At 39.7% G+C, this 27,764-nt stretch overlaps 1 protein-coding gene across 8 annotated transcripts in view; it reads left to right on the top strand.

Annotated features, from left to right (window-relative positions):
- ERC2 (ELKS/RAB6-interacting/CAST family member 2) overlaps window positions 1-27,764 on the top strand; it is a 931,006-nt gene that overhangs the window by 26,463 nt on the left and 876,779 nt on the right. For all 8 annotated transcript variants that reach the window (XR_013554185.1, XR_013554186.1, XM_060631335.3 and 5 more), the window contains exon 2: window positions 6,863-7,659. Coding sequence is in view for 6 of the 8 variants with exons in the window: in XM_060631335.3 (XP_060487318.1) it covers window positions 7,003-7,659 (657 nt within the window). In the remaining 2 variants the exon portion in view is untranslated. The remainder of the gene's footprint in view (window positions 1-6,862; window positions 7,660-27,764) is intronic.

Genomic DNA, 27,764 nt, shown 5'->3' with positions numbered 1-27,764 from the left:
TTTTTGTTTTTGTTTTTTGAGAGAGAAAGTGAGAGCATGAGTTGCAGAGGGGCAGAGGGAGAGGGAGAGGGAGAGAGAGAATCTTAAGTAGGCTCCATGCCCAGTATGGCTTACCTCACAACCATGAGATCATGACCTGAGCCAAAATCAAGAGTTGGATGCTTAACCAACTGAGCCACCCAGGTGCCCCTATGATATTTCCATTTTAAAAAGAAATTACCTAAGTGTCCCCATATAGGTGATTGGTTGAATAGTTGATTAGATAACCATTCAATGAACATTAAGTCACTGTTTCAGTTCTTTTGCTGCATAACAACCACCCCCCTGCCCCAAGCTTTGGAGGCTTTAAACAATAATTCATTATTTCCTATCACTCTTTGGGTTGATTGAGTGGTCCTTCTGTTACACATAGTGTTAGTTGTCACTCATGTACTTAATTTCTGATGGCAGCTGGGTTGGAAGGTCTAAGATGCCTTGTCTCTAAGGTGTCTTAATGCTGGCTATTAGCAGGGATACTTTGGTTCTCCTTCTCGTAACCTCTCTTCACGTGGTGTCTAATCTTCTGGGTCTTTCTGTGTTACTTCTCTTTCCAGTAAGGTAGCTCTGACCTTAGATCTCTGTTTTTTAAGGGAGCAAGAGCAGAGGCTAGTAGGCCTCTTTAGAGCTAGGCTCAGAGCTGGAATAGTGTCACTTCTGAAGCATCTACTAGCCAAGCAGTCACAAGGTCACAAGGCCAGCCTAGATCAAGATAGAAGGAAAATAGAATCCACTTCTTTGTGGAAGGTGAGACAAAGGTATACAGGAAGCGGAGGAATTGGTGGCCCTCTTGGAGACATATGGTGCACATTAAAAATCATGTTTTATTAAGATATTTGGGTATTAATGTTAAGTGGAAAGAAGGAGATGACATTGAGATAAACATTGACAAAAAGGAGAGTACAAGACTTTATACATACTATAATAATTACTTTTGTCTAAAATTACACACACACACACACACACTGAAAAGAATTGGAACCAACAACATCAACTTATTAACAGGGCCTATCAGTGCCAGGATTGGGAGTGTTTTCATTTTCTTCTGTATGCATATCTTTATTTTAAAGTTTTTCTATAATCATCTATTAGTTGCTTTATTTCAATTAAGAAAACTGATCATTTATTGGCCAGTTAGAAAGTCTTTGACAAATTTCAAATATTAGAAACATATATGTTCTATTCTATGATCCCAATGCCAAAAATTAGAATGACTAACCAAAATTAGAACCAATTAGCCAAGAACTTCTAATCACTTTGACATGTAAGTATATCTTTCTGAATAATCCCTGGGATAGAAAAAAATAAAAAGAAAAATAACAAGCTATTTACAAATGACAAGGGTTCTATACATAAAATCCTGGAATATGCAGCCAATGCATAATCTTACATGCATTCATCAGAAAATGTTATTAAAGATAATTAATGAACATTAATATTAAATATTAATATTAAATTAATAAAAATATTAAAATATTAATATTAAAGAATATTAATGAACATTTGATGCAAAAAGACAAAGTAAACACAAAGAAAGTAGAAATTATTATTAAGGATAAAGAGATACTGATAAAATGGAAGAGAGTATGTAGTAGAATATATCGACAAAACAAAACTGTATCTTTAAAACACTAAAAAAGTAGACCTACATTTGTCATATGGTCATCAAGAGAAACAGAAAAAAATAAACAACATTAGGAATGAGATGAGGACATAACTGGAGGAGATTTAAAAATATTTAAGGAAAAGTTACACAAAGCAATACCACTAAGGCTGGAAAATCTGTATGGAATGGACTGTTGCTTAAGAAACATTTTAATGATCATTGGTACAAAATAGGTAACATACCTGAACAGATCACTAAACCTAGTAAACAATAAAAAGGTAATCAACAACCAAGCCAATTCAGTTTTATGGGTGTGTTCTGCCAAACATTTCAGGGATAGAGCAGTCTGTTATGCTAACTGTTCCAGAAAATGTGAAAAATGGAAAGCTTCTCAATCCATACCATGACACTGCATAAACCTGATACTAAGCCAAAAAAAAAAAAAAAAAAAAAAAGAGAGAGAACCCAAGGAAACTTGGAGCCATTGGCAACATGTATTGCTCTTTAAATAAAGAAACATTGTTTCAAACAAGTTACTATATCTCTGTATATCATATGTTATATGTGTGCTGTGTGTATGTACGTTTCTAAATGATCAGATCTACTTTTTGTTCTTTATTCAGTTCTCCAAAGCCTGGGCCAGCTGGGCTGATAAAATCACCACAGATGAAATCTGTGTGGGTATAAATTTTATTGAATTTGGATTGGGACCTCCACCCTAGCTAGAGACCTCAGAAATGTCTGCCTCTGGATACAAGAGGAGAAGACAGGGAAAGAGCAAGTTAGATTTTATCACTTCTAGGAAGACAACTCTGTAAGTGGTGGCTCAGCTAGGACCTAGATTCCTAGATTCTAAGCATAGCAAAAATAACATGTTCATTTAACTGTTGGAATTTTTAGAAGGAAAAAAAATATTTTCTTAAGTTCACAGTGATGAACACCTACATTAAGAAAAAAAGGAAGATCTCACATAAACAACCTAACTTTATACCTTAAGGAACTAGAGAAAGAATAAACTAAGCCCTAAGTTAGTAGAAGGAAGAAAATAACAAAGATCAGAGCAGAAATAAATGAAATAGAGACTAAAAAGACAGTAGAAAAGATGTTTATTATAGAAAATTTAACACATGCAAATAAAAGGAAGAAAATGAAAACCACTTAGAATTCTACCACTGTTAACATTTTTTTAAATGCTTATTTATTTTGAGAGGGGGTGGGCAGAGGGGGAGGGAGAGAGAGAATCCCATGCATGCTCTGTGCTGACAGCACTTGAGGCTTGATCTCACAAACTGTAAGATTAAGACCTAAGCTGAAATCAAGAGTCAGACACTTAACCGATTGAGCCATCCAGACACCCCTGTTAACATTTTGATGTGTGTTGTTCCAGTCTTCTCTGTAGGTTAGTGTGTATGTATGTGTGTTTTACAATGTGATTAAACCATAAACATGTTTTGTAGTCTGCTCCAACACCCTTGCCCTGACTACTCTGTCATGAACATCTTTCCATCTCATTAACTATTCATATTACGGTCACATTATTCTACTGTCTGTCTCTCTCATCTTATATGTAACTACTATTGTTGGAACTGTTGATTTACCTTTCCTACAGAACACATTATCATGAAAAAAATCTTAGATACAAAATGATTTTTTTAATGTTTATTTATTTTTGAGAGAGAGAGAGAGAGCGCAAGTGAGGGGAGAGGCAGACAGAGAGAGAGACACACACACACAGAGAAGCTGAAGCAGGATCCAGGCTCTGAGCTGTCAGCATGGAGACAGCCGGGTTCAGGCCTTGAACCCGTGAACCGTGAGATCATGACCTGAGTGAAAGTCAACCGCTTAACTGACTGAGCCACCCAGGCACCCCCAAAATGATTTGTGTATTTTTTCAAGTAAAACAAAATAAAGACCTGAGCAACATAAACATATTTATTTTTAATTCTTTTTAAACAGGAGTTTAATTATTTTTAGGGACTTTTTAGGGAAAGGAGGTACTTTTATGGAAAATATTTTTCATACTATATATGAGGACTCTTTAGGGTATAAGATACCCCAACTAGAATGGAATGAAAAAAGAAACTTAGGAGTGAATGTATCCATTGTCTGTTGCTCCAGAAGTCCTGCAGAACATCCAACTGCGAAACATCATGACATACTAAGAAGTATTTTTTTAGTCCATGAGTGTATGGAGCTCATTGGACTTGCTCATGCATCTGTGGTCAGCTGGTGGTTGGCTAGGCAGCTTTGCTGATCTTGGCTGGGCTTGCTCAAATGTCTTGGGGTTGGTTGGCTATTGGCTAGGACACCGTGGCTCTATTTTATATTTCTCATCTTCCAGCAGGCTACACTGGGCATATTCTTTTTTTTTTTTTCTTAAATGTTTATTTATTTTTGAGAGGGAGAGAGAGAGAGACACAGAGTTCAAGCATGAGAGGGGCAGAGAGAGGGAGACAGAATCTGAAGCAGGCCCCCGGCTCTGAGCTGTCAGCACAGGGCATGGGGCTTGAACTCACAAACCCGTGACATAATGACCTGAGCCAAAGTCAAACACCGACTGAGCCACCCAGGCGCCCCTACACTGGGCATATTCTAATTAGTACTACAGAGGAAAATGAGCAAAAGAGTAAATACACAAGTGCTACTTCAGGCCTCTGCTTCCTTTGCATTTGTTATCACATTATTGGCCAAACCAAATCATATGAATGAACTCAGAGTCAGATGGGAGGGCATGCCAAGGACATAGATTCAGGAAGGGGTAAAGAGTTGGGGCCTTTAATGCAGTCACTCTACCTGGCATGTGTAACTAAACTGGCCTGGGGCAGATGTACCTTCAGTGACTACTGGATCCAGGGTATCAAGTGATGTCACTTGATTTGATTTCAAACTATCTAAAGTTTGGTTTGCTTTCCTTTGCATTAGTTTCTCTCCCGGGGAAGCCATTTCCACATGGTAGTACTAAGAAGCGCCACATCAAAGCAAGTAAATTCTAGCTGAAAAAGAGCTTATCTTTTCCAATTGTTCCAGCTAAAGTATGGCATAAATCTTTTTGGACCAATGTGGGTCACATGCCCATCCCTAACCTAAGGTCATTCAGCTAGCCAATGTTAGAGTGGAGATCTGAACCTTGGTTTGCCCCTTTCCAAAATCTGTGGTCTTAGTGTCTAAAAAGCTGAAGAAAAATAAAGTACTTTACACATATCCTAAGAAGAAGAGCAGGAAGCCATGATACACCCCATTAAGGCCATTTGGGTCCTAACACTGAGGGAATAATCACAACCCTGTAGCCCAGTTACATAAAATTGTGTACCAAAGTGCTTGAGTAACCATGACAGGGAACTTCTACTATTTTTCTCTAGGGGGTATGGGACCAGGAAATCTAACACAGTGTACTGTTCTTGTACCATTTCTGTACAGGTGTGGGGTAGTGTGGAGTGAATATTTAGGTCCACCAAAATGGAAAAGCAGTCCCAAAACACCAGCCTGAAAGATGTTTGTGAAAGGAGAAAAAGCCAGGATTGCCATTTTCTGGTAATAGCATTTAGGATCTGGCTAGATATATATGAGTCTTGATGGTTGAGCCACCTCTTTTTAAAAAAATTTTTTAAATTTTAATTTTTTTTAATTTTATTTTTTATTTTTAAAAATTTACATCCAAATTTGTCAGCATATAGTGAAACAATGATTTCAGGAGTAGATTCCTTAATGCCCCTTACCCATTTAGCCCATCCCTGCTCCCACAACCCCTCCAGCAACCCTCAATTTGTTCTCCATATTTATGAGTCTCTTCTGTTTTGTCTTCCTCCCTGTTTTTATATCATTTTTGTTTCCCTTCCCTTGTGTTCATCTGTTTTGTCTCTTCAAGTCCTCATATGAGTGAAGTCATATGATTTTTTGTCTTTGACTAATTTCACTTAGCATAATACCATCCAGTTCCATCCACATAATTGCAAATGGCAAGATTTCATTCTTTTTGATTGCCAAGTAATACTCCATTGTGTGTGTGTGTGTGTGTGTGTGTGTGTGTGTGTGTATATATATATATATATATATATATATATACTCCATTGTGTGTTTGTGTGTGTGTGTGTGTGTGTGTGTTTGTGTGTGTGTATACCACATCTTCTTTATCCATTCATCCATCGATGGACATTTGGGCTCTTTCCATACTTTGGCTGTTGTTGATAGTGCTGCTATAAACATGGGGGTGCATGTGTCCCTTTGAAACAGCACACCTGTATCCTGTGGATAAATGCCTAGTAGTGCAATTGCTGGGTCGTAGGGTAGTTCTATTTTTAGTTTTTTGAGGAACCTCCATACTGTTTTCCAGAGTGGCTGCACCAGCTTGCATTCCCACCAACAATGCAAAAGAGATCCTCTTTCTCCGCATCCTCGCCAACATCTGTTGTTGCCTGAGTTGTTAATGTTAGCCATTCTAACAGGTGTAAGGTGGTATCTCATTGTGGTTTTGATTTGTATTTCCCTGATGATGAGTGACGTTGAGCATTTTTTCATGTGTCGGTTGGCCATCTGGATGTCTTCCTTGGAGAAGTGTCTATTCATGTCTTTTGCCCATGTCTTCACTGGATTATTTGTTTTTTTGAGCCACCTCTTTTTCTTCTAGCTTCAAAATGGTCAATAGGTTCAAACTCCTGAGTCGATGCTAGTTGATTGGTGGTAAACCATCTAGAATATTATGTTGAGAAGAATTCCAATCTTAGTGGAAATGAGGACAGTGATGGATTAGTGATGTCTGGAATGGGTACAGAATGGGGAGGTAACAACCTGCTTGACTGTTATTTGATATCCTAGGAAGCAAAAGCTTCTCAAAGTTACTGTCAAGCCACTTGTGTATGGGGGGGTCATGCCCCTAAGATGGAGTATTTTATAGCCAAGTTCTCTATGAGGAGGAATTCTATGGTGAATTTTCTGGACGTCCCAACTGTCACTTAGCACAAACCAAAATGCAAAGCTTCATTTTCCTAAGGAAAAACAAGTTTCCTTTTTGCTGTGAGAACTTTTGACCTTGCTTGGGGGCAGGGTGGGGGAAATATACAAAATGTTTGCATATTGTAAGTAAAGTTTGGGGTCATTAAAAAAATGAATATGGGTGTTACTCTCTGATGTTCATGTATCTATCATTATCATCATTGATCTATCAATGCATTTTTAAAAATATAATACAGTTTGTTTTTGATTATCTTTTTTCTCATTTTTCAGGTCTCTATTTGGAGTCATTTTCTGGTACAGACGGTGAAAAATATGCAGTGAAAATTCAGGCCAATAGTGGAAATACTGGCTTACCTCCCAACTTAGTATAGCATTCCTTCTCTTCAGTAGCACCTCATAATAGAAGAAAAATGTATGGAAGTGCAAGAACAATCACCAATCTGGAAGGTAGCCCTTCCAGATCTCCTCGTTTGCCAAGGTCTCCTCGTTTGGGCCACAGAAGAACAAGCAGTGGGGGAGGTGGAGGAACAGGCAAGACACTGTCCATGGAGAATATCCAGTCCCTTAATGCGGCTTATGCTACGTCTGGACCCATGTATCTGAGTGATCATGAGGGGGTGGCTTCGACAACTTACCCAAAGGGCACCATGACTCTGGGAAGGGCCACAAATAGAGCTGTATATGGAGGCCGAGTCACAGCCATGGGGAGTAGTCCCAATATTGCTTCTGCTGGACTTTCCCACACAGATGTTCTTTCATACACGGATCAACATGGTGGTCTGACTAGCTCGTCTCATCATCACCACCACCAGGTCCCCTCCATGTTGAGGCAGGTAAGGGATAGCACAATGTTAGACCTTCAAGCCCAGCTCAAGGAACTTCAGAGAGAGAATGACCTCCTCCGGAAAGAGCTAGACATCAAGGACAGCAAGTTGGGATCTTCCATGAACAGTATCAAGACCTTCTGGAGCCCTGAGCTCAAGAAGGAGAGAGTCTTGAGGAAAGAAGAGGCAGCCCGAATGTCTGTCCTCAAGGAGCAGATGAGGGTTTCCCATGAAGAAAATCAGGTAGGTTATGACTCATCTCAGGGTTTTTCAGCCTTGGCTTCTCACTGAGTAATTGATGCTTTGCAGATGGCACCATGACCTGTACAGAAGGAAGTTTGGCATCATCAAGAAAGCTATGGCTTAGTACGTGTTTGACTTGGAGACCACAAAAGGGCATAAGAAATATGAAATTATGGCTTATTATCTTATTTTCCAATAACTTTTTCACCCTGTTGCTGAAGGGGAGGAACCATTCTTCATTGCCTAACTTTTGTACTTGGTTAATTTTTTTTTTTCTTTTTCAGCAGTAACAGCAGCAGCTCAGATGTACTTCCCTCTGCATAGAAGAAGAAAATGTTAATTTTTGCCAGAGTAGATACTGTAACGGCAACATTTAGAGAGCCACACTTGACTGATCAATTGACTTATTTTTGAAGCCACAGCAGCTTTATTTCTTTCTAGAATGAGGGGAATTTATTCTCTAAATAGCAAACCAAACATTAAATAGCACTGGGTAGAATGGGTTTGGTATCATGTTGGAGAAACACAATAAGTTTTAACCTGGTCTTTCCTTTATCCATTCATATTAAATGCACATGTATTATGTGCAAGGCACCTTCTTATTCTTCTTTAATCTATCTTCCATGTCATAGCAAGATTAGTTTTCCCAGGGCCTACTTGCATTATATGCCATTTCTCTGCTTTAAAGCTCTCAATTATTGCTTATTGCCTTCAGAGTGAAGTCTGCCTCTTTGGCTGAGCCAACAGCATCATCAGCTGAAAGGCCAGAGCCAGCCTTCCCAGCCTTATCTCATACCTCCTCCCTGCACATTTCCTATGCTACCTGCACTATACTTGGTAATTCCTGCACACATTCAGGGTTTTCCACCTCTATTCCTTAGCTTTTTCTGTTCCCTTTCACTAATGGCCTCCTCAGGGCCTCCTCTCCCTGCCTCTCCCCTTTCAGTGCCAGCCAGTCTCCATTTCCAAATCCTACCTATTCTGTGAGGCTCATTTATCTGCTGCCGTTTTCATAAGGGTTTTGGAGTCTGATATGCCTGGGTTTAAATCCCAGCTTCACCTCTTACTGATAGTGAGGTAAGTGCTATGAGATGGGGAATAGAGAGCTCTGTGCCATTTGGCTGAAAAATTCCCAGATATCATTTAACTTTCTGTAGAAATTTGAGATAATTCTAACTTGGCTGAACTAGTTATTCTTCAATAATTGGTTTGGATGTTGGCCTAACAAAGCTCTCTGCCTTTCTTGGGGTTATCTGCTGGCCCTCCTGTTTCCCTGGATACCACACTTTGGAGTCCAAGTATCTTTAGAAGCATTTCTGATCTGTATGAGAATCTGCTCTTCATCCTGCTTCTATGTGTAGAAAGCAATCACCTTATCCTTTTAACTATCTGACAGAGCCTTTGCTGGTTTTCAGATGTGGAAACGTGATTTTTAGTTGGAACAGAAAGTTTTGTTCTTCAACCCTAAATCAAATCTATGCTCCTCACTATCATTTCTGCTTTTATTTTTTTTCCTTCTGACTTTGCTGGTTCATGATGTCCTTATGAACCTGTTACTGCTATGTGAATTTCCCTAGTTCTGTATTGGTTTTCTTCTTTTTTAGTTGCTTTGGAAAATGGTTACAGCAGTTTAGGAATGATGCAAATAGCGACAAAAAGTGTGAAGGCCATTCTTTAAACTGTCAGTTTCAAAGTTACTTTTATCTTATGCTCCTATCATTAAATTTTTTTGAGCAGAGACCCCAACTTATACATGTATATTTATGATGTACAATTATGCCAATATATTATGTGTCTATTCTGACATTCATACAGATGTAAATATGGAAGTGACAACATAAAATAAATAATATATTGAGGTACAATTTAATGATGCACAAAACCTTTTTGGTTTGTAAAAACATTTTAAACCCCTTTTCTATTTCATAAGGGTTAGTTTTAGTTTAAAGTAGAAAATATCCATAGTTCTACTTAACTGTCCCATGTTGCCTTAAGCCAGAAACAATTGAACACTTGAGGGTGCTCCCAGTACCCCTTCCTAGTTCTGGAAACTACTATGATCACAGGCTATGTTTGGTACTATGGGTGCCATATGACCATGTGACATATGATCCAGTAAGAGCCCCAGTATTAACCTGTGTATTAAATAGAAGTAAAATGTAATTATTTTCTTTTTTAGGTTAAAAATATAAAAGGAGGAAGAAGCATGGAGAGTTTGAAAAGTCAATTTGCTTGCAATATGAGGTAGTATTACAAAGTAAAGAATCTAAATATTGACAAAAAGCAAGTTATTTTTTAACAATTGAAGCACCTCTCTTTCTCCTCTGGGAATTATGTCAGGATCCCTTTTAGAGGTATTGGAGTACCTATTGGTCAGGATAGGGTGGTAATCAACAAACCTCAAATCTGAGTGGCTTAACACATCAAGATTCCTTCCTTATTCACCTGAAGTGTGAAGTAGGTCAAGTGAGTCTCCAGGGCAGCCCTCCTCCAGGCAGTGACTCAGGATCCCGGCTTTCTGCACCTTGGCACATGGCTTCAAGAGTTACTACACCAGAGGAAGGGAGTGCCTGGAGATGGCACATTGGCTTCACAATTCCTTGGACTGGAAGTGACATGATTGCAAGGGGTCAGGAGGTATAGTCCTCTCCTCTTTCCAGGAAGGAGAGTCAGATATGAAGGAACACTAGAAACTTCTACCAGTGGGGTTTTTATGTTTGTCAAAAAGTGGAGTTAGATGAAATAAAGTTAGGGGAACAATCCAGATTCCTGCTGTTGCTGCTGTTTCTATTATTACTGCTACTGCTACCGATAGACATCTGTTGGGGTTTACTATGTGCCAGGCATTGTTCTTAGAACTTTGTGTACATTATCTTATTTAGTGTTTGTGTCAGTCACCTGAGGTAGGTGCTAGACTTTTTCTCATTTTACAGATGAAAAATAAATGTAAGAAGAATAAGCAGCTTGCCCAAGTGCACACAGCTAGTAAATGAGAGAGCTGGGCTTTAAGGCTTTGGTATAGTTTATGCCAACGGCTAAGACTTTATGTTCACTAACTCCTTAGAGGATCACTGAGCTGTGAGTATAATCTTATCATCATATGTGTTAGATGAAAAAAAAAAGACTAACTCTGATAAAATGATTAAGAATGTGATTTAGTTTAATTGGGATTTTTATTCTTAATTAGGAATTTATTTCTTTTTCCCAGAAGTGTTTTTTTGTGCTGTTTAGAGTTTCTGCCATTTACCATAACTGACTATAATTTCCCTTTAGAGGAAAAAATCATGGAAACTTTTTCTGTATGGAAGAAAAGAATGTAAAGGAGATACGGAACATTTGATTGTGGTTTCTTATGCACAACAACCACGGACTACATCTACAAATGTGGTTCTACCAGAGGGTATCTGGATAATTAGAATTTCACTAACCTAAATTTGGGTGATCTAAAACCATTTGAACTATACTAGGTAAATACAAATGGGAAGCAGATCCATCATACGGTGGAGGTCAGGAAGCTCAAAGTGCTCTTGTATATGAAATTCATGGTTCTGTGAATTTAATGCTCACTAATGCAAACCTTTCACCCTTATGTGCATTGTTGAAGAGGGCTCCCACTCATGAATTCTTTTGCAGTATATTTGGAAGTTCTAGTGGTTCTGTCCAAGGGAGCTGAACCCAACTGCAGATCAAAGGGAGGATGTTGAGCATTCTTCCTATGTTGTAGGAAGCACACGGCTGTTGGAAACTTGGAGACAATGGGTAGGTGGCTGTGACCAAATCTCTTATGTGCAAAGAGTAGCTACTCAGGTTCCTGGATGGATATTTCATCTCAGACTCCCTCCCCACTCCTATCCCCCAGGTTCTCTCCCAGGCCCTGCTTCTCAGCCACACAGAGCTGCATGAATAGAAATATATTTGGGACCATGAAGAGTTACAGTATTGGCAGTTGGCATCATTGGCATGTTTGTATAAACTGGAGTGCATGGATGCTCAGTTACTCTTATGTTATCACTTGTACTTTTTACTTCATGATGTGCTGTCTTGAATGGAAGAAGAGGGTGGTAGAGTATTACAGACAGCTAATCTTTGGAATGGTGTGAACTCAATGTCAAACCTGTAGAATGATTTGGGGGAGAGGTGAGAAGAAAAGATTTGGAGTGGATGTTTGGCTGCCACTTGAGGCAGCCCCCTTGTTATTTGTAATTCCTATGGGGTTGGGTGTGGATGTTGGGGGCAGGAGAATGCAACTATTAGAAAGTAAAGTAGCCTACTTTTCTCTAAAAGGTTATATGATTGTCTTTACATCTCCTTTCTATTTACCTGTGTGATAGAGATCACAGAGGGAACACATGGTAGAGGAGAAATTTTCAGAAATTTCATAAGGACTTATGTTTTGCAGTTTGATGCATATTACATTATTGACTTTTCATATTCCCGGATTTTTTTTGCAATAATTAACTTTATATTTTTAATAGATTACTTTTTCCAAATTAGATGTATATTAAGCAATTTTGAGACATTTTCCTAACTTGCACATGGCTGGCCAAGGATCTGCATGAATATAAATAGCATCACACGCTGGGAGATTGTACTAGATCTAATATTTACCCATCTTGTGAATGCAGAAGTGGGACAAGGTCATTGGGAAATGTAACCTAAGAAGTGTAAGTAAACCTGCCTGGGGAGTTTTACGGCTTTTAAGCAATGGTTATGTGATGATTTCTATTTCTAGCTTAACACAATAGGAAATAATCTACTCTAAATCAATATTAATATGGGTTTTTGATGAGTTTTTGAGCTAGTTTCAGCATATGATTTATTGGTTCTCATTTTGAGCCTGTAACTTGAAAAGGTCGAGATGGATCACATTTCTGTGTTTCTTTTATCATTTTGTTTTGTTTGTATAACTGTAGGGCCATTTCAACAGGGTCATTAAACCCTGTTCTAAAATGCTCATTTCATTGGGAGTGTCCAGATATGAAGGGTTGTACCACTAGGAAGTGGGTGATAGAATTAATTCTATCTCCTATTGGGAAGGTGGCGAGGCAGCTGCATTGTGAGGGGGTATCCACTAACAGTTAAATGCAGCTGCAGTCACCTTGAGTACTGGGTGTTTGTGGGATTAAGGGCTCAGCCTTGGAGTGTCCAGAACCGTCCAATTTGTGGATGGGACTTAAATATATTCACTATTCAGACCTGTCTTTTCCCTGTGCCTTCTTTCAGGCTCCATTCCTTCTGCTACTCTAAGTCTGAGATCCATCAATCCCTCAAAGCCAGTTTTCCAAAGTGTATCCAGGGAAATGACACTTGGCAGATGGGATTTTCTGGTCAAATAAACTTGAGACATGATATACTAGATACTTCTATCCTGGAAATTAATAATACTTATGTTATGGATTGAATTATGTTCTCCTCAAAGAGATACATTGGAATCTTAATCCCCTGTAACTCATAATGTGTTTTTATTTGGGGATAGGGTCTTTACAGAGGTAATCAAGTTAAAATGAGGTCATTTGAGTGGGCCCTAACCGAATTTGTCTAATGTCCTTACCAAAAGGGGAAATATGTGGGGCACCTGGGTGGCTCAGCTGGTTAAGCATCTGACTCTTGATTTCAGCTCAGGTCATGATCCCACAATTCGTGAGATCAAGCCCTATGTTGGGCTCTGCACTGACAGTAGATTCTCTCTCTCCCTCTCTCTCTGCCCCTCCTCCACTCGTGCTCTCTCCCACCCTCTCTGTCTCAAAATAAAGAAACATTAAAAAAAACTGGGGGTGAAATTTGGACACAGACATAAACACGCACCGAGGGAAGATCATATGAAGAGACAGGGAGAAGATGGCCATCTACAAGCCAAGGAAAGAGGCCTGGATTCTTCACCCACAGTCCTCAGAAGGAAGTAACCCTGGTGACACCTTGATCTTGAACTTCTAGCCTCCAGAACTGTGAGACAATAAATTTCTGTTGTGTAAGCCACCCAGTTTGTTCTACTTTATTATGGCAGCCCTAGCAAACTAATACAATATATCCCCGTGTGAAATGAAATGCTCTAACTCCTACAGTTAAAAAAAAATTATTAAGTTTGCTTAATCCCACAAAGTCCATGAAACTTTATCTTAAACCAAGCATCTATGTATTAAGCAGCTATAGCTTCAGTAATGCTGTGTAACAAGCCATTCCAAAACCTACTGTCTTAAAAAAAACATTTACCTCTCCCTCACATATCTGCAGGTTGGTTGCAACTTAGTTGAACAGGGCTAGACTCAGGGCATCAGGCTCTAGGATGAAAGTTCAGTTCAAATATGTTCTACATGCGTCCACATTCTCCTTGGAACAGAAGCTATTCAGGAATTCATCTTACAGTGGATCACAGATGCCAAGTCTCTAACCAAATCACATAAACACATTTCAAACCTATGTGCATATCAAGTCTACTAACATTCTGTTGCCTAAAGCATGTTACATGGTCAGGCCCAAATTCATTGGGGTCAGGGGATTGTACTTCCTTCCAAATCACATTTATATGTATATGTGTGTGTATATATATGTGTATATCTGTTATTCTGTTACATATGTTAACATATATGTTATTATTATATATATTGCTTATATATTTTAAATAATCCTATTTGTCATAAACTATAAATATTCCTAGAACTAAAGGCCACACTTTAAGAATGTCTGCATCAGGAGTAGCTCTGGAAGCAATATATTAAAATTTGAGACTTACGAAGGTAGATGAGCACTTTCAGTGTGGTCAAAGTCTCCTTCAGTGGCTGGGCCTTCCAGAGTGTCCTAATGATGCCTATTTATTTATTTATTTATTTATTTATTTATTTTTTTAAGGTTTATTTATTTTTGAGACAGAGCATGAGCAGGGGAGGGTCAGAGAGAGAGGGAGACACAGAATCTGAAACAGGCTCCGGGTTCCGAGCTGTCAGCACGGAGCCCCACGCAGGGCTCGAACTCATGGACCGTGAGATCATGACCTGAGCCGAAGTCGGACTCTCAACCGACTGAGCCATCCAGGCGCCCCATAATGATGCCTTTTTAATGGCCGAGTGTCAGGCCCCTCCCTTTATGTCTCATGTAACTGGGCAATGGAACCCAAGTGGGTATCTGAGAGGTTCTGGGAAAGCTTTTGTTTTCCTGATAAAAAGAGTAAATATATGTCACCAGTGATGCTTTTTCCCACTTCTTCCTGTCTTGAGTGTTGATATGTTGCCTGGAGCTGTATCAGCTGTATAATAACCATGAGAGAAAGGCCAAGCCAAGCACAGAAACATACGTCCTCCCATCTCTGAGCACTTGCAACAGTACCTACAATGGTTGGCCTCCAGACCTCTAGTCATGTGAGAAAATAGCCCCTTTTAGTTTTTTTTTTTTTAATATGAAATTTATTGTCAAATTGGTTTCCATACAACACCCAGTGCTCATCCCAACAGGTGCACTCTTCACTGCCCATCACCCACTTTCCCTTCCCTCCCACCCCCATCAACCCTCAGTTTATTCTCAGTTTTTAAGAGTCTCTTATGATTTGTCTCCCTCCCTCCCTAACCTTTTTTTTCCCCCTTCCCCTCCCCCATGGTCTTCTGTTAAGTTTCTCAGGATCCACATAAATGAAAACATATGGTATCTGTCTTTCTCTGTATGACTTATTTCACTTAGCATAACAGTCTCCAGTTCCATCCACATTGCTACAAACGGCCATATTTCGTTCTTTCTCATTGCCAAGTAGTATTCCATTGTGTATATAAACCACAATTTCTTTATCCATTCATCAGTTGATGGACATTTAGGCTCTTTCCATAATTTGGCTATTGTTGAAAGTGCTGCTATGCATCAGCACTCCTGTATCCCTTGGGTAAACTCCTAGCAGTGCTATTTCTGGGTCATAGGGTAGATGTATTTTTAATTTTTTGAGGAACTTCCACACTGTTTTCCAGAGTTAGCTCCTCGTAGTTTAAATCACTGTTGGTTGGATATTCTATTACTTGCAGCTCAATACCTTCCTAACTAATAAAATAGAAAGTTATTAGTTGAGAACTATTATTCATAATAATTATCAGTCATGATAACCATAAAAATATGTGTATTTCAGTGGGCTGAAATGAGACCTTAAAGGACCTTACACATTAGATTGAAGAAACCTACTTACTAATTGTATTGGGCAATACTCCAAAGTAGTGGCACAAATCTCCTCAAAGCCTGTGTATGCAAAAAAGGGGGATCTATTAGTTCTTATAATGAAATTGCAGAAAGGCTCAGATGTTGAGCTTGGGGTTGACTGGATCCAGTGCCTCACACTGTAGTAGGATTTTGTCTCTCCTCATTGTTTCATCTCTGGTTCTTGATCTCTGCCTCTGTCTGTGTGTAAGCCTCATTTTTGTCTTTCACGTGGCGGGTGGTCTTGGCTGCCAGTACCCCCAGGTCATAACTGAATGGTTAAGAGATCCCTGTCTTCACTTCCCATTTGGAAAATTTATAGAAGGATTTTTGGTCCTGCCTTGGTCATATCCTGTCTCTAGTACTTGGTGAGTGTGAATTGCTAGGGCAAGGCGCAGGTATGTGAGAAAGGTTTACTATGACAGGTGAGTCTATTAGACTTTAGGGAGGGGGCAGGGTTTTTTGTTTGTTTTTTTTTAAGTAGGCTTTATGCCCAGTGTGGAGCCTGATGAGGGGCTTGAGCTGAGATCAAGAGATCAAGAGTAGGATTCTTAACCGACTGAGCCACCCAGGCGCCCTTAGATCAAGAGATCAAAAGTAGGATTCTTAACCAACTGAGCCACCCAGGCGCCCTGAGGGGCAGTTCTTTAAAAAGACTGAGATGAAGGGCAAAGGGATGCTCTAGGACAAAAACAGATGTTCACTGCACTGACTTGAGCTGTCCTTAGTTACCCTCTTTCTTCAAATATTTTAAGGGTTTATAGTCATATCAAGAGACCTGGGAGATTAAGTCAATCAAATACCAATTAGGTATATAACTTTTTTTTTCATTTTAACTCTGATTTAAATTATGAGTGTTTATGTATGCCTTCCCCAATGTGACAAAGGCGAACAGATTTAGAACTGGGTGATATAAACCAGTTTAGCACCACAGTATAACTTGGAATGCTGAATTTTAGAAGGACAACAACAACAACAAAAAGTCAACCTTCCTCATCTTGAAATAGTCTTCCTCAGCTCCTCAGAGAACTGTAGCTTTTGTCTACCTTTCCAGCAAGGTGGAAAACCCTTTGGTCCAGATTTAGGCAATGACCTACTTAGACTGAAACCACAATTTTAAATGGCTTTCATGGGTAGGTGAAAACTTCCTTTGGTTCTGAAGATAGATGAGATGGCACAGAGCCAACAGTTGATTTCTTTGTTTGCTAGAATGTAGGAGAATGATTTGAAGTGAACTACACACACATCTTTGTCACAGATGTCAGCTGGTTTTTTCCTCAGTAATCTCTTGCAGTCAGCCCTAAGATCAGCCATGTGCACTGCATTAGTAGTCCTACAGATTTTTATTCCCAGGTTTTATTTTATGAAAGACTTGGCTAATGGGGGAAGGAATATAAACATTCCTGTATGCTGGACCTTGGGAGAGCTAAATGACTTCCATCTTCCATTTTCTCTCTGGATCACTTTATTTTGGCAATGGGATAGCAACAACACACAAGGAACTAAAGAAAACGTTTTGGAATATTTCAACAAATAGATTATTATAATCTCACTTGTGCCAAAGGCACTTTTTGAAACCAAGCTCCAAGTGGGGAAAGGCAGAGGGAGTGGTTACCCCCAAAACACTGCCTAATAAAATTCCCTATAGAAGACATCCTCAGAGGATTTTAAGAAGCAAGTATATGTTGACAGGAGAAAAGTAACAGAGTGATTTTATCGGCCAAAGCAGATGGGGTGGGTTCTGAACCTAGCCTCTTCTGGCCAGAGTGCAATTTCAGTTTCTATAATTAGTTGCAGGTGGAGCTCTTGTGTTGTTGTTTTGGCATCCACTGACATCTGTGTGCAAATTCCCACCACCCCCAGTTGGCATTTGGACTCAATAAGTGGTTTTGGCTTTGCAGGAATATAGAAAATTGTAAATCTATTTCACACACACACATAGATAAAGCTGCTCTAAAGGTCAGGTTCTGAAAGCTGTGGAAAGCATTTTCAAAAGTTTGGGAAGTAGGTTTTAGGCAGGGTGTGGGCATGCAGCCAAGAGCTAGGGCAGCTTGACAAACAGAATTCTGGCACGTGCAATTTCTCCTCTGTTTCTCCGTGAAGCCAGCATTTGATTGTATCTTGGAAGTGATGTGCAGCCATTTTGTTTTTTAGTGGGAACATTCTGGAGAGAAAAAGTACAGACACTTCCTGTCTTATAATCCCATAGCTTGGTTTGTACTGTCTGGTTTGGCTATATACATTGATCAAGTTAACTTATTCCCAAGTGAGGGCAATTTGCCTCCTAAGGGACATTTGGCAATGTCTGAAGACATTTTTGGTTGTCACTACTGGATGGGGTGACATTCAGTGGGTAGAAGCCAGGGATGCTGCTAAACAGCTCAAAGTGCATAGAACTGCCCCCTACATTATCTGGCCAACAATGTCAATAGCTACAATGATGAGAAACCCTGAGTTAATTGGATGATTACTATATCTTCATTTTATTTATTTTATTTATTTATTTTTTAACATTTATTTTTGAGAGACAGAGAGAGCAAGACAGCATGCAACAGAGCATGAGCAGGGGAGGGGCAGAGAGAGAAGGAGACACAGAATCCAAAGCAGTCTCCAGGCTCTGAGCTGTCAGCACAGAGCCCAACATGGGGCTGGAACCCATGAACTGTGAGATCATGACCAGAGCTGAAGTTGGACGCTTAACCAACTGAGCCACCCAGGTACCCCTATATCTTCATTTTCTAAATACTTTGCCTACCTGCACTTCTTTCACTTTGTGATGACCAAAATGTATGTATTTATGTAAAAATATTCATATAAAAGGTAAAAGTTGATTCATCACTTCCATCATTTTGCGGGAAAGAATTAATTGTGAATTATGTCTTCTTTTTTTTTTTTTAATCTTGACCTGGACTAGTAACCATGAATCTTCAAATACCTTGATTCTTTTATAGGTAGACATTTGGTAAACAGAGATTCATCTTTTTTTTTTTAAGTTTATTTATTTATTTTGAGAGAGACAGAGACAGTGCAAGTGGGGGAGGGGCAGAGAGAAAGAGGGAGAGAGAGAGAGAATCCCAAGCAGGTTCTGCATGGCCAGCACAGAGCCCAACATGTGGCTCAAACCCATCAAGCTGTGAGAGCATAACCTGAGCTGAAATCAAGAGTCAGACACTCAACTGACAGAACCACCCAGGCGCCTGGATAGAGATTAATCTTTTAAGGAAAGAGACAACCCTTTAAAAAAATGAAATCTATTTTTTAAACCATCATTTCTTTACACCTTTAGTGGATTTTTATGGTGTTTTTTGACTATGTCTGACATTGATTTTGAAAAGGAAAGGGAGTATTTTTTGAGCTCCTACTTTGTACTAGGAATTTACTAGTTGCTTTCCATGTGTGTGAGCTCAACAGCCCTGCAAAACACGTGGCACCCTCATTTTTATAGATGTAAAACAAGACACGGAGATTAAGTGGCCTGAGGTCTCACCATTAGGTAGAGCTGGAATTTGAATCTCAGGTATGCTTAGTTTCAAAGGTGTGTTCTTTCTATTGTCTTAAAGGGGAAAACAACAGATTTGTTGAAAACCAGGGAATTTGGTGTGGAAATGGAAGTCCTAATGTACAGTGGAAGTAGAAATGTGCTGCTTGACAGTATCTTAAGGATGCTGTCAAGGAGTTATATAGAAAGGACAGAAAGCCAGAATGAGCAAGGGAGCATGTTGTCAAGAGCAACAGAGGAGAGAGGGCAAGCAGGAAGGAGCAAATGCATTCTTGTCAAGTACGTTAGCAGAGGAGGATGCCAAAGGAAAACTATCTTGGAAACCCACTGAGAAGGATGGGAGGAGGCAATTCCCAAGAACTGGCTGGAAAATTAAAACTGCAGGTGGCAGAAGAATGAGAGAGATTATTTCTTAGGATGTTCATTAAAGTTCTGGCAGATCCATTCAGGTGGTTATGGCTTTGACAAATTGACTGGCTCTATAAGAGCAGGGCTTCAGGAATGGGGAAGTTCTTTATTATGGATTATCCGTACTCCAATGAGGATGGTCTCATAAATTTAGCTAGAATTCTTCCCAAACTTGCCTCTATCTACAGGAACTTCAAGGTACATGGACAGTTTTCTGGTGCAGGAGTCCCTCAGCTGGAGCTCTCAGTGTCCTTTTCAGTTGGTTTCTGGCCTCATTGGGATAGCCACACCTATTTAGGATTTGTCTTTTGACTTGTTCCAAATCTTGTGTCTCAAAGTCAGATCTTACCCTCTTGGGTCCCAGCATTCCTCATTTCCACCTCTCCCAGCAACTTTCCCCTATGAAACCTCTTTGTCCTTTTTGAGAATCTAGTTCATTTATTTACTAATTGATTTAGTCACCACTTATTTAAGGGAAAATGTATTTGCAAGTAGCAGAAACCCATTCAAACATGTTGAAGGGAAAAAGAAAGGGATTTACTAGGAACATACAAGAGTTCTTTTCCAACCCTATGTGTATGTAGGGGCAGCCAGGTGTCCTGGGGGGCTAGAATCAAGTTAGTTGGAAAATAATCAGGAATAAGGACAAAGTCAGTTTTCACTATTTCTGTCTCACGTTTCTCTTATTTTCTCTCTTGATATGTTTTTATATGCTGCTTCTGAAAAAGTGGCCACTCAAGGAAAGCATCTTCTGCATTCAAGTGCTTCATAGAGACTGCCTAGAGTTGGTTTCAATTTCAAATTCAGAGAACCAAAAATCTGATTGGCCCAGCTTGAATCCAGAGTTTGTGATAGGTCCAATTAGCCGTGGCTAAGGGAGTCATGAGATCCAGGCTCTCAACAGAGCTATGAAAAGACTGCTGAAACCAGGGCATGAGGGGTAGATTCTCTAACAAGGAAACATATGGGTAAGGTGATAAGGAGGAAAGGACCGCCCTTGCTGGGAAATACATTTGTGCAACACATAAATGAGAGATTGCCATATTTCAGTTTTTAAGAAGACCATGACCAAAGAAAGTTAACTACTATCATCTGTCTATAGACAGCTATTTCAACAGCAGATTCAGTAGCCTTTTGGGGTCTCTGGGCCTTCTCACCCATGTTGTCAATCCCTACCTCTGATTATGCCCACTGAAGAAATTCCAGAAGTGGTATTAACTGACATGAGGATCAATTCATGCTGTCTTATCTTAGTGGATCCGTGTGGTTTCTTTATATAATGTCAGATTGCATCCTCTATGGAACTTTAAAAAATTCTCCACTTTTTGTAAGCTTCCTTAGTCTCTTTGGAAAATTAGGTCTCCAAAGTGGATGAGATTATGTTGCCAGTTACAAACTTTTAGAACTAGGCATTTTATAATCTGGCATCTTCTATTTTAAGTTACAGCAGTTAGCTTGAGTTCTAAAAAGTTTTGTCTCCTGAGCATATATTATCTAAAAAGGAATTGAAAAAAATTAAAATTCGTCCCTTGGATGAGCTTTCTGAAATATCTGTGTAAAGTAATATAAAAGTTCCCAAAGAATCCTGGAACCAGAGGAATAAGTAAATATGTGAGATGGAAAGTTGGACAGTGCACATGATGACCACATTTAGAAATTGTTCAAATTTAGAAGTGTAGCAAATAATAAAGTTTGCTTTCTCCAATTTTTTAAACTTCTGTTTGTGGTTTTTAACTTTGGGGAGCCATATCCTCTTTTAGAAGCCAATGAAAACTTTTACATTTTCCCTAGAAAAATGTGCATAACCTGAATTGTGCACAACATTTCACTTCCTTATCTCTGCTCTAAACTCCAAGGGTATCTGAGGATATTTAGGTAAAACCTCTGTCTGGATATTTCCATTTAATATTACATATTGCACATGTATTAGGAGTAGGTAGTTCCTGGCAGTTAATGAAATGAATGAGCTTTAGGTAATGTAAGACATGTCTTCAGCTCACTGCTCTTCAATTTTTGCTGAGAAGTAGGGGACATGTGCTAGGATTTTGGTGATAGTTAAAGGTGTGTACATTGGTACAGTGGAAACTGATAGATGGACATCACCCATTACTAAACATATTCAAATACAATATCCTAAAGGTGATAGATTTTAGTCCACCCTCAGGAATAAGTTATCCTGGAAGAATTTGCATGATGTTGGGTGTCATACTTAAGTATATGTTTAAATATTTTCATTAAGGATTTTTGTTTGGTTCATTACGTTTGTCTTGGGATGCCGAAATTCCCACTTCACCACAGATAATTCTATTTCACTTTTTTGTGATTGCAAATAAAATAGAACACTGCAAACCAAATTATGCTGTAGGCATTTGTGATAGTGCAAGGAACAAAAGATTTTAGGAAGTTACTAAGTAAGGGTAATTGGGCACGTACTGTGTTCCCAGTAACAGGCTACCAGCTGAAGAAGACTCTAAAGTGTAAGACACATTTACTATTTTGTAAAAATCATTAGAGACCTATTTTTTTTCCATGTAGATTGTAACTAAGGAACATAGATAGCAGTCATGTACCTTGTTTTTGATGGGCAGTTTACTCTACCTTGGAACTTGAACATGAAATTTGGGCTAGGGAAGAAAGCTTCTCTCTCAATTTACTTACCTTTCTGAGATGAACCCTTGATAGGACTTCTCTCTCTTCTGTGGAAGCCTACCCAGGGTCCAGGAGAGTGGGCTCAGCATCCTCCCAACAGCCAGATAGTGTAAGGTTTCTTGAAGGGGTTCGGGAGGGGGAGTTAGAGAAAGTTTGGGCTTTGCCTTTCTCAGGCAAGCATGTGAGTCTGTGAATCACTTTCCCATCTAGAACACCCACCTGACTACAATATGTTCCCTTGATAAGAATAAAAATGATCAGTATAGCTCGTAAAGCACTTCCTACGTATACCCTAAATGAGATAGTGATATTTCAAACACTGTGCTGATGGGCTCACATATGGTATCTCATTTAATCCTCATGATGACCCTGTGAAGTAGGTACTATTAATAATATCGCTATTTCATATGCGAGTAAGGTATGGCTAGAGGAGAGATCACTTGTCCAAGGTTACAGTTAGCAAGTGGCAGAGCTGGAGTTGAGCCCAGGCAGACTAACTCCAAAGTTGGTCTTCAGTCAGTCAGCCCTGACTATGGTATAGAGTGGCCATCCCTGTGTACACAAGGTGATCTTAGGACAGGCATGGAGTCTGCATTATACAACTTGGAAGCCCAAGCCACTGGGCTTTCCAATGAGAAAGTCATTGCCTTTCCAGATCTTATCCAGTACTTCTAATGAACTTCAGTGAGAAAATCTCAACTTGGTACCAGTTTTGAGCACCCTCTTAACACCTATTAGGTGTTTCCTTACTGTAAGCTGTGGAATGACATTCCTAAACGATGCTTATATTGTAATCTGGCAGCCCTGGTTTTACCCTTTGTATCTGATATGCTGTCCATTCAGAGTTTCTGTGAGCAGACTGGTAATGTGGCCTTAGTGTGGCCTGCCTTTTCAGGTCTTGCTTGACTATCCTTGACAGTGGTTGAGAGCATCAGCTTTGGAGGTGGATTGCTTAGGTTCTGTTTCCAGCTGTGGAACTTCAGGCAACTTATCTCTTTGAAATTGTTTCCTCACCTGTAAAGTAGGTGTAATGACAATACCTGCTTTAGGGGTACATTTACTGCTAGTGGAATAAATTTAATAGGATTTAAGTTTAATTGGATTAAATGAGGGAGTTCATGTAAAAATATTTAGCACCATGCTAACCTGAGTAAATATCAAAGTAATAGATGATGAAGATAATCATGAGGGAAAACTGAGGACAAAGGCATCACACGGGGGAGTAAAGTGCTAAAAGAGTGGCAGAGAAATGGTATGGTAGAGCCATACTGAAGATTGCCCCATCTCTGATTATTCTGCAGTTTGTATAAGCCAGTTTGAGTTGAGGCTTTATTACTAATAGCCCAATGCATCTTGATAGGGCCATGAATATTCAGGGCTCTCTGTTTAGAAGCTTTATGGTTACAAAAATGAGTAGGTCCCAGCTCCTGCCTTGAGAACCTAGTCTAGCAGAGAAAATGCTGTACTAAAAACCCATAAAAGAGAATTATAAGAAAAGGGAAGAAATTTGTCCATGCCATTAAAAGATATAATTTGATTTGGGAGTCCAGAGAAGGAAGAGATGAAGAAAGACTTTATATACAGAAGGTGGCATTAGAGATAATTCCTGAGGATGGACAACTATTCAAGATGGTAGGTGGGAGCAAGGGTTGGTGGTGGTGTTTTGAAGTTCTCAATGGAGGGAATGGCCAAAATAAATTATATGGCTGGAGATTTATTTCATAAAGCATAGGTATGAAGGTAGGGCAAAAGTAGTGGTACAAGTATTGCACTTACATCTAAAGAGTAGGAAGAGAAATTGACACTTGGAGATCACCTTTTTTTATTTTTCTGAATTAAGAGATGTTAGTATGGTGGTTAATATATATGGAGGCATATGTTGGGACAAACTGTATTTTGCTTCTATGATTTTTCCTATGTGTTCCTGGCCCTGTGAACTCCTCTGGGACTGCCATGGTGCAGCAGAAGGATGACTATATGAGCCCCTCTGTCAATATGCTGAAGGTTAAGAGGGAAAGGTGCTTATGAATCCAGCAAAAGCTCTGGGTTTGTTGAGAACAGCTTAATTTTCCTTGGCTTAATTCTTTGACATCCCTTTTCTATTATTAATGTGTGTGTGTGTGTGTGTGTGTGTGTGTGTGTGTGTGTGACAGACGGGGTGGGGGGGAAAGAAGAGAGAGAAAGAGAAACAGAGAGAGGGAGAAAGAAAGAGGGAGAGAGAGAGATGCCATCTTCAAAATGTCATTGTTGGATATGTAAGTATTGTTATATGCCAAGGAGATACCATATTACAATTTTGGGAACAGTTTTGTTGCTGTTGTTGTCCTGTTGTTCTTAGGGGTGGCTAGGAGAGTTTTCATGACCAAGGTATTGACCCCTTTAGCTGAATCCAAGCCAGTTCATGTTGTTTTGCAGATGGCTGCTCTGGAAAATTTTGGGCCATAGCCAGACCTTTATCATGCTTTAAAAAAAAAGTAAGAATCACATTACATTTTTTCTGGTAGGCTGAATTGAATATTTTCTGCGGTATGAGATGGAAACTGTAAATTTTTGTATCACTATAGGGAGTAATAGAGAAAAAAGATGAGAAAAAGATGAGGATGACTTCCCAGTAAATGCTGTTGTCTGAGCCCTCAGGAAAGGCAAACTCTCAAGTTGCCCACAAAAGGTCACATGGTTTCCAAGTCTACGTAGCTTCACACATTAATCCAACCAGCTAAAAACCTGAGGACTCACAGGAGGTGTTTGATTGATTGATTTTTGTAAACTTTGGCCTGTTTTGCTAATCTTTGTCTACTGAATCCATCTGCTGCATAATCTTTGGCCAACTAAAACTCTTATGATGACACTTCAACAGTTTGTGCCAAAGGAGTGGTCTCTCAGATAAAGTTCTCTAACCCAAATCTCTCCATTGGCCTTAGATGTGTTTACTCAGTTTCCACTGGAGATGTCACTGGTGTCCCCCAAGAGGGTGAAGCCAGATGATGACTGAATGGCTGAAATGGGTCAACAAATATGGAACTTCTACCATGTGTTGGGCTAGGTGCTGAGGGTATAGTAATAGACAAAAATTCCTTCCTGTATGGAACTTCTATCCCTGTGGGGGAAAAGGCATCAGAAATTTTGGGCTTGAGCCATTGGGGAAGACTGAGGGCAAAACAGGTTTAGGATGTGGGGAGATTAGGAGTTTGGTTCTTTGATCAAGTTTTGTTGCAAAGACTCATTTATCCAAGTGGTGATGCTAAGTGGGGATGTGGATCTGGTGGAATTGGCCATCTTGTAGCCTCTGCTGGAACATCATGGAGGTGGTGACAGTGGATATTGGGCTGCAGTGGGGTAGAAGTGGTAATGTTGATGATTATATTCTTCCTGCAAGGAGCTTGGCTTTGAAAAGTGGTAACTGGAGGAGATACAGAGTTTGGGGAAGATCCTCTCACCAATATGTGACATACTTGACCATATTTTTACTATTCAGGGAATGGGCCTGTAGAGGGAGGGTTATTGGTGAAACAAAGTCTGAAAGGGGAGGGTGAAGATGAGACCAGCTGTGGGCAGGTGGTGAGGTTTTCCTCGAACCCAGAGAGGAGGTGTTCAGGAAAGGTCCAGATAAAGAGACAGTAGGTGTGGAATAAAAGAAGATTAAACCTAAGGAGATTGCTTGGTGTAATGAAAAGAGAAAGCTCTGGACTAGGAACTAACTTAGATTTCACTTTGATGCCAAATAGGATGTGATGTTGGCCAAATCACCTCCTCTCCTTGAGCCCCAATTTTCCCTATTGTATTACTGTGCTGAATAAAATGGTCTCAAAGGCTCATGTTGACTAAAACATGCCACAGGTATAAGCTAAATTTTCAGGAAAATTGAGTGCCCCGTGGCAAAAGAGTCATATGTGCAATTTGATGGGGGGCATGTGGCTAGGATGAGGCAGGTGTGGTTGAAACACACAAAGACAGATGTGTTGGTGGTCACTTTGATGTGTTGGGGGGTTTATTCAGGTGTTGCTGATGGGGCAATTTGCTTGTTGTGGGATGACACAGCAAGCCCAATACTCTGCTTGGTGGAGACAGGAGCCACCAGCTTTTCCCAGGAGACATTTTACAAGTAAAGGCTAATTTTACTTTTGCTGTTGATGGCATTTCTTAGCTACACTAATTACCATCCTGATAGAAACGCTGCAGAAATATACCCTGTGCTCCCAAGAGTGCAGAGGAGTAAAGAGGTTGTTCTTAAATAATCCAATAAGAGGTTTTACCTGTGGATTAAAGCTACAATGCTTCCTTAGTTATGGTTTTCATAGTGGAAGATGCTTTGGCGTAAACAGAATTTCTGTGTGTGCCTTATTTTTAGATTTCAGATCCAAATTCAATTGCAAATAAAGTTATTGTAGGAAGGAAAATGATAGTTATGGATTAAATTTGTGTCTCAGTTTTGTGTGGGTGTGTATGTCCGTTTTTCAAAAAAGGTATGTTGTAAACTTGAGAATTATGTTTTGCTTTCTTTAGTTCCTTAATAAATATCTGGCTGTCCATCCATCCATCCATACATCCACTTATTAAAATAATATCCCTGAATAATAGCTGCCCTGAAGGTCTGGTAGCCTTGAACCCAGTGAGCTGGAGCTAAACAGGTATTGCTTGCCTTACCTGGGATGTTGTCTCTTCAGGTTCCTTTAGAACACTCCTTGGTTGACAGATATTCATTCTTAGTTTGAAGGTGAAATGGAGAATATCTTCAAATTCAAGGTTTTAATAAGATATGAGCATCTTTGGCCTCAGAATCTTGGATGAAAATCCTGACCCTTCCCGTGAGAGAGGTGGTTGTGTCATCTTAATTCTCTTGACCTCTAGGAGTTTAAGAGCCACCCACTCAGACTTGGAAATAGGAAAGGGCCTCATTTTGATATATAAGGAAGGAGAAATGGGTAAGGTATATCAGGCACTGGTTAATTCTTGTAAGTCAAAGACAACCGACATGATTATGGGCAATGGTGGAGGTCTGGTGCCTGGCCTGGAGTAAAAGGGATCAGGTTTCCCAAATGAATGGAACAAAAAGGAAGAGAGAAGTACTACAAATTCACCATAGATTAAGGTCTGACCCTTTATGCTAAGAAGGCAGATGCTGAGGCCCTTTTAGGGAATTTGCTTTGTAGGAGAGGAGCTGCCTTTGTTTTTCTGATGACTTGGATTTCTACAGCTGCTCATGGTTCTTGACTTCCTGGAGAAAGTACAGGCAGATAGAATTGTGATGAAATCAGCATCCCAGCCCTATGTTTCCTAAGGACACTGTTGATTCCAATAGTACTTAGCTTAATTCTAGCAGCTGGCTTGGATTTTATATTGGGATAGATATCATAAGGGGTGTAGTGTGTATTCATGTGTGCTT

The sequence above is a fragment of the Panthera onca genome, chromosome A2 (genome assembly GCF_046562875.1).
Source record: "Panthera onca isolate mPanOnc1 chromosome A2, mPanOnc1 haplotype 2, whole genome shotgun sequence".
Classification (NCBI taxonomy): Eukaryota; Metazoa; Chordata; class Mammalia; order Carnivora; family Felidae; genus Panthera; species Panthera onca.
Note: the sequence above shows the minus strand (reverse complement) of the source record. Positions and strands in the feature narration are given on the sequence as shown.